The sequence below is a fragment of the Zootoca vivipara genome, chromosome 1 (assembly GCF_963506605.1).
Source record: "Zootoca vivipara chromosome 1, rZooViv1.1, whole genome shotgun sequence".
In the NCBI taxonomy this organism is placed as follows: Eukaryota; Metazoa; Chordata; class Lepidosauria; order Squamata; family Lacertidae; genus Zootoca; species Zootoca vivipara.
In genome coordinates this window covers 85,960,299-85,971,886 of record NC_083276.1, presented here as the reverse complement: position 1 = coordinate 85,971,886, position 11,588 = coordinate 85,960,299, and the positions used below count along the sequence as shown (strand labels likewise).

The following is an 11,588-nucleotide window of genomic DNA, read 5'->3' as shown; positions in this document are numbered from 1 at the left end:
GCGTTTTAAAAGCAAATAAGAAGGACCAAAGGGGCGGAGCTATGCAAAACAAGGGGAACGCACCCGTAGGTGGTCTACACAGAACACTGAGCTGGCTTTAGCGGTGTCATGCGATTGGTCGAGCGAGGAGATAGGGACGCGGCTATGCTAATCAGGGTGTAACTCGATAGCGCAAATTGATGTGCAAATATGCCTTCGCGCTCCACGTTACGTGAAGCCCTGGAAGGGGGGGCGCTGATATGCCAATAAAGTGCCCAGGTGTGCAAGGGGCGGGGCCTTCTGCATCTCCCTCGCTATTAAGCTGGGCCCAGGTACCGGACACCTGTATTCTTCTTGCTCTTGTCCTTGGAGAGCCAGCGCTGCAGTCCGCGCACCATGAGCACCAGTTACCCTCGCCCGGGGAGCCTGAGCTTTAGCAGCCGCTCCCACGGCTCCCTCTCCAACCGGGGATCTTTGTACCGGGCCAGCCCGGGGAGCTTCCAGCCGGGGCTCTTCCGACTAGGATCCACCTCCAGCGCCTTCCCCGGCTCTCCCCTGTCCGCTTCTCCTGCTTTCCTTCTCTCCTCGCTGCCCACTTTGGAGATCGACCCTAAACTGCACCAGATCCGGACGGAGGAGAAGGAGCAGATCAAAGGGCTCAACAATCAGTTCGCCTCCTTCATCGACAAGGTGCAACCAGGATGCGCGCGTGGGGCAGGACGTTGCTCTGGGGTAGAGGGGGGGAGGGGTGTTGCTGGTGCCCATTGAAATAAACATGCCCAAGTTAGTGTAGAGTAGACCCATTGAAACTGATGGGCCGAGTCAAACTAAATTTACTACCACTCGGAGAGATTTGCCCCTTTGCGCAGGCAATGCTGTTTCAGAGTGGAACATTTGGAGAAGGAAGCATTTATGGAAGTTCATGTCAACTTGTATTCATGTGTTTGAAGTTATAGGACCCTGTTTTTAACATCTATCCTTGTTATCACTACGCAGAGCCCAAACCTCTGCCAGGCAGGCACAGTTTCAATAGGTGTTAACCCAGCACTGACAATTACTTGTGGCACTTCCACTAGGTAAAGTTTGGAACACACACAAAAAAAGTGTCTTTCACGCTCATCCCCAGTGCATTTATTTAATCTCGGCACAACAAAAAGCACAGATCCAAAAGAGCAGAAAAACCAACAACACAAAACGTAATAAATCGGTTTCATAGGTGCTTCCTTCTAGAAACCACTAAAGATGGTGCAAGTCTGAGGATGCAAAGGAGATGCTTGATAGGAGTACAGTACCTATTTTCCCTAATGGGGCAAGTAATAGCTTTGGCAAGACAAGGCTTTATATTGGCTGAAGCTGCAGTCTTGTACCTGAAAATAAGCTCCATTGGGAACAGTGTTATTTCTGAGTAGATGTGTACAAGATTGCACTGCAGATGTTTCAGGGTAAGCGGTTAAAACTCCGGTCTCCCTGAACTGTGATTCCAGTGTAATGCTGATAGGGCTACTCCGCAGAGCTAGTTTTTAAAAGCTTTAAAGAGATGGGAGATATGATCACAGATCTCCAGAACATGATCTACTTGGGCTGTGAGTCAAATACTGCATTATTTGACTAGCAGACTCTTCAAGGCCTCTTTCCAAGATTATAAATTGGCGATTCCAGGAATTGGACTTTCATGGAAAGTATTACACTCCATTTATATATAGGGAATGGAGAGTTATATGTATACCCAAGCCTAGAACACTGAACTAACACATGTTCACATGACTGCCACAATAAAGATGGACAAAGACTGGTAAGGGGGTGGTAGAAGAATTTTTCATCCTTCAATGAATATATACTGAAAGGGTGTTTGGGGAAACTGTGCTACATATCACACCACCAGACAAATATGATGCTCATATCACTAACAAAGGGTTTTTCCAACATCCCAATTTCCCCAAACTAAGGAGGAGTGTGTGTGTGTGTGTGTGTGTGTGTGTGTGTGTGTGTGTTCATCTTACAGGTAGGTAGCCATGTTGGTCTGCCGTAGTCATCCATGTTGTTCAATCTTCCTGTAAATTGAGTAGTTGAAACTTAAGTTGTTTGCTTAAAATAAAATAAAAGATTGAGCTCTTTATTCTGGGACCAGGAAGTAAAACGAGATCTGATGTAATTGTGAATTGTAGAATGTGGATGTGCAGGTTCTAAAAGGAATGTGGATCTCAAAACTGATAGTCAATTTACTAAAGCTTTCCAAGGTGTGAGCTACAGGTAATTGTACAAAAGTATTTATTTCATATACACACTCACTATAAATTGATTATTTTAATCTAATATGGATCTCCCCACAAAAATGTTCTGTACTTTAGTGATTCAGTAAGTGTCTACACAGAAGTCACAATTAATTCAATGGGACTCATTTTCAGATACAGAATTTCAGCCTCAATTGTACGTTAGTCTGTTGTGTGCATGTGTGCACGCTAGGTGAGGGGTTTCTTTTCAATCTAATAAAAGACTGTCTTTAAAAACTATTTATTTTGAAACTATAAACCAGCTCTAGGACACACTGCTTAAATAACGTTAATGAATTTTGCAGTCCAGAAACTTCCAGTTTCTAACAGGCACACTGTCCATAGGCACAAATTTGTTTTAGGTAGCTGCATATATACAATACAGTGAAAGCACACAGCTTCTTCCCCATACTACTGGGAACTGTAGTTTGCCAAGGGTGCAGGTAATTGTAGCTCTGTGAGAAGTAAACTACAGTACTGTACATTATTTGGGGGAAGTAATGTGCTTTGGACATGCAGTGTGTACACAGCTGTTATTAGGAGGATCACCACACCTGTGAGGGATGCTGTATATGTCTCAAAAATCCTACAGAGCAGTCAAAGATGCAAATGCTGCATTGTGTAGGAGACAAAATTTATGCCTCCTACATAGCAAGCTATTCTTGCCAACCTTCCCAGCTATTAAAGATGCAGGAGGCCCGTCTGTATTCTCCTTAGCCAGTGAACATCCTACGTGAACAGTTCACTTGTGCTGAGAGACAGTAGCCATTTATTGCATTCAGCAGTCTGAAATAAGTGAGGGCTCATTGCATGACATGGATTCACACAAAATCCACCATGCAATTCAATGCAGACATTTTGAAGGCACAAAGCAGCCTCCTAAAGCTGCTTCTGAAATATCCCTAAGCATGGTTCCTGAAAAAGTGAGCTCTTTGGATAGGCGTTTGGAGTCCTAAATTATGGCTCAATGGATAGCTTATTTTACTAAAACTATATGTGTTGGAACACAGTTAAATGAAGGCTCCAATCCTACTTCTAATGTAATGCGTAATATAACAATGAAATAAAGAGGAATTGCGCACCCTGGTGGACAGATGTGCCAAATGCCAATTCTTGTTTTTCCTGAAATGTTTCACTAAAGAACCACCACTGCTTCAATTTGTAGAGCTACCGGTAGCTTACTCCACACTCCTTCTAATACAGAATCCTGATTTAGAGGAGTGGGTGGCACAGTGATTTTGCCCCTACCTCATGTCTCTAAATCTTTCCCCAAAAAGAAGGGGAGACGACAAAGGGGAGGGCACATGCAGGAACAGATCACGTAGTACTGAAACATTTTGAATTAGAAGACTGAAGGCATTGGTCTCTTTCTATTTCCTATGTTCAGGCATGAGTGCCGCTACTTATGTCACCAAAATTGTACCACTCATGCAGAAGAGAGAAGTAACAGCAAACCTAAGCATGGCAGCCTAAAGGAGTGAACAGGAGAAACTCCACACCACTCCTGTTTAGTGTCCATTTGGGGTGCTCTCACCACTGTTTTGGGAAGTGATATACACACATCATTAGCCACAATCCATATCTATCCTGTTGTTCCTTAGTAAATACTGTGTTTTGATGCCTCCCCTGCCCCAAACCAGCTTTGATCCAAATGGAGAAAAACAATGGTGTGGCCATGTACACAGCCCAACACTAAAATGAGACTGACTAGTGTGGCAACACATCCTTTCTGTCCTGTTTTGAAAGGAGTTGAAGAAATGAAGGCAATGGAGGGTTGGGGCATCACACAGAAAATCTACCATTTCTCAGTCCTGTAAACGATTTGCATGTGAGTTAGTTTCAGTGGATTAAAAAAAAAAAAGCAAGGATTTCAGGCAGGATGTAATGCAATGAATGAAAGTAAGTAGTCATTAGATTTCCTTCTGAATTGCCTGCCCTATGGAATGCCCTCCCATCAGATGTCAAGGAAATAAACAACTATCTGGCTTTTGGAAGACATCAAAGCAGTCCTGTTTAGAGAAGTTTTTAATGTCTGATGTTTGATTGTATTTTTAATATTTTGTTGGAAGCCGCCCAGAGTGCCTGGGGAAACCTGGCCAGATGGGTGGGGTATAAATAATAATAATAATAATAATAATAATTATTATTATTATTATTATTATGCACTGTATTTCTGATTGGTCATCTCATCAGAATGAATTAAACCCAGAGCACATAGTGGGGTTTTTAGAAACCAGTCACAAATGGCCAAACAGAAGCATTGCCTGAGTAACCACTGAAAGGTGTGGTGGGATTCTGGACTCTGAACAAAGCTGCTCAGGGCTCCCTGCCACAGTGCCCATTTCAATTTTTTATCTATCTATCTATCATCTATCTATCTATCATCTATCCATCCCCCCAGGTGCGAAAGTTAGAGCAGCAGAACAAAGTGCTGGAAACACAGCTGAGGCTCCTGAAGGGTAAAGACCAATACAAATCCAATGTGGGGCACATCATGACAGCCCACAGCCAGCCCCTCAAGCAGCAAATTGATGCACTGAAACAGGACAGGGTGAAGCTGCAGAATGAGCTGGACCACATGCAGGCCTACCTGGATGAACTGAAAAGCAGGTGGGTTTGGGGGTACAAATGAGATGCGTTTCAAATTGAGATCTTACATGCCTAGCAGGAAGTGGCTAGCAGATACCTGGAAGAGGAGCTACGGGTGCAGTGGAGAAAGGAAAGGAAGCCTGGAGGGCAAGGGGGTTGGAAAGCAGAGCATAGATGTTCAGCCTAAATACCCTGTTTGCCCGGATCAAACGGCATCTCCTCTCCCTCTCTTTGTAGGTATGAAGATGAAATAAACCGGCGTAACCAACTTGAAAATGAATTTGTGCTTACCAAGAAGGTGGGTCTCAGAGGTGAAAAAAACATCTACACATAGAACTTGTAGGGCGTAGGGTTCCAAGGCAGTTCCCCCTATCCCCTACAACAAGGATAGCCAGTGGATGCCCTCAGGGGATCCAAATCCCAAGATATATAAGCCTCTTAGCAAAACACTCACCAGCCAAGGGCAGTCCAAAGAAACCAAGGCGAAGAACAGAAGGCAGAGGAATTGGAACCAGGAGCCAGAGACTTGTGCTGTTTCCAATTACCAAAAGGCTCAAGAGGGGGAATTTATATACTCTGGCCTCCTAGAGCACATCCTAATCACAGCTGCTGGTGGTGAAGGAACGTCAGGGATTTGTTACTCATGAGGAGATACCTTACTCACAAGCAATGGTACCAGCTCAGCAGCAGACAAAAGTCTCAGGAGCCATGATTCAGGAAGTCAAGAGCAGAACAAGAAGTGGGTGGATGCAATTAGGATGCCCCAACAAGCTTCCCTGCCCGTCCCGCCAAGCTTTTAAAGACGAGGCATGCTGCACTTTCTTGCCTTGTGGGAACATTGAGATTACACTCCATTGGGGTAGGTAAGGTTGCTCCCATTTGTGGAGGCAGTTCCCAGGCGATAAGACACCATGGTGTAATAATTAGAGTTTTGCACCTGGGTTCGAATCAGCACTTGGTCATGATGCTCACTGGGTGACCTTGGGCCAGTCACCATCTCTTAGCCAAACCTACCTCAAAGGGTTGTTGTGAGGATGAAATGGGGAGGAGGAGAGCCGTGTAAACCACCTTGGAAGATAAAGGTGGTATATAAAATGTAATAGATATAATAAATAAATAAATAAAAGACTGCTGTTCAATCACTGCCATCTCCTGGTCCACCTTCCCCTGCATCTTGGCAGATCAAAGGCCTCTCCAGATTCTACTAAGGCTCGCTGCTTTGGCATCCCTGCTCCCCCTTCCAAAGTGATTGGAGTCATGGTGGAAAGGGGAGATCCCCTCTCCTCCAAGCCAGCTTCCCACAATTCACCCCTCTGCTCTGTTTCTTCTTCCTCTGTCAGAGCTGCCAATCCAATCCCGCTGCAGGGCTCATGGCAGGTGAATCCTGTTCTGACCCAGGCATGGGATCTGCTGACTACTTCTCTCCCATGACAGGACCTAGATGACATCTATGTGCAGAAAGTGGATGTCGAGTCAAAGCTGGAGAGCATCTCCAATGAAATAAAATACCTCAAGCAGCTCTTTGAAGAGGTGGGTGACAAATGGGAGAAGAGTGGTGGGTGTGTTTGGTAGAGGTAGGTGGGAAGAGGGTGGGATTATTGTCCCATCTTCTGGGTCGATGGCTCACAAGGAGTACTCAGAAGCGATGAGACAGGGATTTGGCATGAGAAGCATAGCTGCCAAGTTTTCCCTTTTCCCGTGAGGAAGCCTATTCAGCATAAGGGAAAATCCCTTTAAAAAAGGGATAACTTGGCAGCTATGGAGAAGGGCTTGGGCTTTGCTCCATGATTATGTTCTCCATCTGGGGTGACATTTAATCCCAGACTCATCAACAATGTAGTTATCTCTCTCTCTCTCTCTCTCTCTCTCTCTCTCTCTCTCTCTCTCTCTCTCTCTCTCTCTCTCTCTCTCTCTCTCTCTCTCCTCATCACACCCAGGAGATCCGGGAGTTGCAACCTCAGATCCAAAATGCAATGGTCACTGTGGAGATGGACAATAATCGGGAGTTGGAGATGAAGCATATAATTGATGAGGTGAAGGAACAGTACCAGGCTATGGCTGCCAAAAGCCGTGATGAGACTGAACAGTGGTACAAGAACAAGGTGAGTAGCACATTTCCATCACGTGGAAGTGTGTGCATGCAGGCGTGCATAACATATATGCATATTTATTTAAAGAGAATTGGCTGGTACCCGGATGAGACTGTTTGACTAAAACCTCCTGGTTCTTCTCTTTACCTTCCAGTGTGATGACATAGCAAGACAGACCCAGAAGAACCTTGAGGATCTGAAGAGAGCCAGAGGGCAGATTGCTGAGTTGACACGCTACGCCCAGCGTCTTAATGGGGAAATTGAGGCCCTGAAGAACCAGGTGAGCTGTCTCTGGGCAGAAAACGAGTCTTATCTAAACTATTGGTGAAAGTTGAGAGTTTGCACTAACGGAAAATCGGACGGAACTCACATCCCCTTACACACTCTACCTCTCATTCCTGAGCCATCCAACCATTATATGATTGCATTTCACAGAGGGGTTATACCTTAGCTCTGCAGGTAGCCTCATTCTTCATAAAGAAGTGGAACAGCTGGAGGGGGGTGAGAAAGGGGTAATTTGGTCTTGAGTGGGGCATGCTTCATGGATCCACTTCATGTCCCCATTCCACATATACTTCTAAATGAAATGTGTGGCCCAGAAGGCCTTCAGCTGCTTCCAAAAGTCTACAGTGATTATTCTTGGTGGGTAACTTAGGCCACTTCCAGATGACCTGCTAATTAAGCATTCATCCTTACTGGTTTGCATAAAGTTTGTGAGAAGGTTATGTGACATGGGCTGTTCATTGAGCATTTATTCTGATTTGTTTGCAGGGCACCACATCAAGCAATTTTTATCTCAAACTTCTCAGTGCAAAAAGTCCTGTTTTAATCGGTTTCTTGCACAAGGTACCAAATCCACTTTAATTGCACAACCTCAACCTGAATTTTCCATCATGGGATAGACTCCCACCCACAAAATAGCAACTTTCTGGGAGTGACCTTAGCAATTTGTTATATTGAAAGAGCTGAAGGAACTGTGGACACTTCGACTGTCTCTATTCAGGTGAGATTCACTCACTTGCTGGTCATGTTGTGCAATTTTAAACAGATTAGGAGCTCTTGTGCAACAAACCTGCTTCTCCAAAAGATCAGAGTTTCTGCAATAAAGAAAAGTGATGGGGAAATGCACTGAAAAGCATAGGGTAACACCTGCTTTGGCAACATCATCTAACCTCCCTGCAAACAAATCAGAATGAATGCTTGGTAAACAGGGTCATCTGGAAATGCCCTGTATCCCCAAACTGAGGGATCACGCTACAATAAGAGCCAGGCCTTGCCTCCAGTTTCCTACTGTGGGCTTTCCCTGTGGCTTCCCACCCCGGTGTTGGAGCCATCTCACAGCTCCTCTCTCCTCCTGCCCAGCGAGCCAACCTGGAGAGTGCCGTGGCGCAGGCTGAAGAGCAAGGGGAGCAGGCTGTGCAGAGTGCCAAGGGCGCCACCCAAGACCTGGAGGAGGCTCTGAGGCGGGCCAAGCATGACATGGCTGGCAAGGTGCGAGAATACCAAGAGCTGATGAATGTCAAGCTGGCCCTTGACATAGAAATTGCCACCTATCAGAAACTGCTGGAAGGAGAAGAGAACCGGTAAGTGTTAGTCCTGTTAAGAGAAGACTCATTGAAGCTGATAGACATGAGTCCCTTGGATCCATTCATTTCAGTGGGTCTGCTCCAAGTAGGATTTAGTTGGATCAAACCCTAACTTTAGTTGAACTCACCATGCATGGATGGGGTGGGTGGAAGGTTGGTGAATCAGTCACTCTGTACCTGGACATCGAGGATTGGCTGTCCTGCGTGACATCACTATGCTATCACGTGGGAAGCTACCTTCTATGGAGTCAGACTGACTGTCTATCTAACTCAGTATTGCCTACACTCCATGGACCACATTCATGGCTTTGGAGGTTGTTTGCCACTAATGGGTGTGTGGCCACCCCTCTCTGTCAGTCACTCTGTGTCTATCATGCTCGCACACACAGAGAGAGAGACATCCATGTTCCTCAGATGATCTGTGCAGATCAGTTGAGAGGGGGGGCATTAGCATCATCCCCCCTCCTTTCATCAGATGCACAAACTGATTACCAGGGAGGGTGCTATATTTAACCCTATCAGGTGCTTTGCTCCACTCCACTCATCCCAGTGCTCTCTCTCTCTCTCTCTCTGTGTGTGTGTGTGTGTTTGCCATTACCAAAATCAGCAGGGGGTTGGGAGGTAAAAAAATAAATGTGGGGTGGGGGCAGGTTCTAGATCTGGCCCTGGAAACACTGAAATACCCTTGCTCCATCACATGCTTTCCCCCCTTCTCTCAGGATGGGTGGCCAGGCTCCAAGTCAGCAGTTCAATGCTATAGACAAACTAGGTGAGTATATTTCCTACTCTGATTGAAGCTGTGCATGAAGTTCCCTAGAATAGTCCCAAGCCTGTTGTAAAAATGGGTGCTCATAAAATGGAGGCGGCTGGTAACTCCATCAATCTCTCCTGCCATCCTCTGGATTCTTCTGGTAAAGCGACAGCCTCATCCTTGCCAAATGGGTTCCCTTTGAGCTTTTCTAGGTTTCCCAATTTTGTCGGGCACGACTAAATGACTAAACAACAACAAATATTGCTATCGTTGTCACTCATCACTGCATTTTTCAAATATTTGTTGAATATTTGATATCTCCGTTGGATGCTGGAAGACATTCAATTTCAGCATTTGGTATCTGGCAGTCTGATACCGATTACAGTTCTTGATAGTTAGTGATGTGTTGTGGCATTTGCCATTTGATAGGGAACACTTTCCCACCAAGTGTGCCTGCCGTGGTGTGGATCCAGCTTAGTTTTTTTCCTGAGGTCTCAGTATTTAAACTTTTACATGTGTTAGGTGAACAGAAAACAGTAGAAATATATTTTAAATGTAATCAAAAGATTTTGTGCCCGCACACATTACAGAAGGCTCCAGAACACCTCAGTTTTTCTTATGCTTGTTTAGCCTACCTCTTGACCTCAATACTGAATGATGCCCCACAAGAAGCCAGAATTTCATGTAATATATTGGATGCCTCCTATCATCTGTAGGGTTCTGCATTCTCCTTATAATTCCACCTCTGCTCAAGACCCTCTGGGTTCCTCAGAATGGTATCCTTGCTCAGTCTTCATTAGTGCAAAATATATTGGTCTCATTTCTGGTTCTATATCTGGGTCTGGGTCTGGATCTCTCTGAAAATTCATGTAGATCACTCGCTTAGTGAAAATGGCCAGTTGGCCTTCTGGCTCCTGGGACCTGCTGCTAACTTGCTTGAATGGCGTTTCTAGCCGCCCCTTCTTTTTCAAATCACTTTGGGGAGTCAATCAGGAGTCTCTTGCTTAAAGCCACCCTTCTTTGATCTCTTGACCCAGATTTCTAAATCCATCCATTGCTTATGCAGCTGGGCTCCTGCAGGGGATGGCGCTGCCTGCCCACAACATGGCACCTGGGGAGACTTCCTTGACCAACAACAGCTCACTGAAGAGGCCCTTGCTCATCAAAACCATCGAGACCAAGGATGGGAAGATCCTCTCTGAGGCCAGTCACTTCTCAGAAAAGTAGCCGAAGCAGAACAAGCCAAAGGGGCAATCAGGCCCCAGTGCTTAAAAATAAACGAGTGTTTTAAAGCCTCCTACAGATCCTTGTTTTCTTTACTTGTCCACACAGTGGGTCTATCTCCTTTCTAAGCCATCATAGGCAGGCCAGAACCCACTGCTGGTAAGGTGGTGTGGGTGATGCATCCCTTTGACACAGAGATGGGGACCTGCAGCCCTCCAGATGTTGAGCAACAACAACTCTCATCAGCCCAGCCAGCATGACCATTGTTCAAGGATGCTGGGAGCAAACATCTGGAGAACCAAAGTTTCCCCCATCCCTGGTTCAACTCCATCAATATTATCCTCAGCTGCACCAAGTTTCTTGCATGATTCCTGACAGCAGCTCCAGGCATTTGGTCCCTAATCTTCCATTTTTGCCCATGCGTCATATAGGTTTATTTTTTGCTTGCGGTGAAACAGGAGGTTCTGATCTCCCTAGATAAAGTGTACAACAGTGGATACTGGACATATTGCATCCAGGATGATGGCTCTTCCTTGGATGCTGAACAAAGTTGAATTCCTGTCTTATCCAGGCCAATCCTGAGCATCTGGCTTTGCTAGTCATTCCTTCACTCCCTTGTTATGCTAGAGAGGACTGGCCCAACCCTTTGGGTTTTGTTGAAGAAACAATTGTCATTGTTTGCCCTTAAAAGGCAAGCTGGTACTTCTGGAGACAAGAGTGGGGCATAACTTATGTCTTTTAGAGAAGAGGGATGATGTTCTTAGGGGAGAAGCATCATGGCAGCCTACAGTTTGAAAGTTTAGATGCATTTGGGGTGGGGGGGAGGTAGCCTGATGTACAATGGATAAAATGCTTGGAATGGCCTTCCCTTCTTCTTTTCTGAGCAGAGGCTTTGCCACTTTTGTGTTCTGAAGAGAATCCAGCACAACAGTGAAGCTACAAAAAGAAAAGCAGGGATGCAGTTCAGAGCTCCTTGTACCGAAACTTGTGCAACCATCCATTGTTTTTTCTGGGGGGGAGGGGGGGTAACAGGGATGGGATGGAGCATGACCCTTAAGGGATCCTACTGAGAAGGGTTTGAATCTTGTAATTCCTGCTC

At 45.6% G+C, this 11,588-nt stretch overlaps 1 protein-coding gene across 2 annotated transcripts; it reads left to right on the top strand.

Moving 5' to 3' along the window:
• The first annotated feature begins 172 nt into the window (after positions 1-172).
• LOC118091445 (keratin, type II cytoskeletal 8-like) lies at positions 173-10,554 on the top strand. 2 transcript variants are annotated; one of them, XM_060278334.1, is made up of 9 exons: positions 173-669; positions 4,651-4,859; positions 5,076-5,136; positions 6,273-6,368; positions 6,776-6,940; positions 7,083-7,208; positions 8,291-8,511; positions 9,234-9,283; positions 10,332-10,554. In XM_060278334.1, the coding sequence occupies exons 1-9, from the start codon at positions 376-378 to the stop codon at positions 10,490-10,492; spliced, it is 1,383 nt and encodes a 460-aa protein (XP_060134317.1). In that variant the 5' UTR covers positions 173-375; the 3' UTR covers positions 10,493-10,554. The 2 variants fall into 2 exon arrangements, with proteins under 2 accessions (XP_060134317.1, XP_060134325.1); XM_060278342.1 differs by having other exon boundaries at positions 10,303-10,464.
• Positions 10,555-11,588: the final 1,034 nt, after the last annotated feature.

Excerpts from the sequence above, each read along its gene's own strand:
- LOC118091445 (XM_060278334.1), top strand. The coding sequence starts at position 376 with ATGAGCACCAGTTACCCTCGCCCGGGGAGCCTGAGCTTTAGCAGCCGC. Across the intron at positions 4,860-5,075 it reads CTGGATGAACTGAAAAGCAG|GTATGAAGATGAAATAAACC; the intron begins GTGGGTTTGGGG and ends CTCTCTTTGTAG. Across the intron at positions 8,512-9,233 it reads CTGGAAGGAGAAGAGAACCG|GATGGGTGGCCAGGCTCCAA; the intron begins GTAAGTGTTAGT and ends CCCTTCTCTCAG.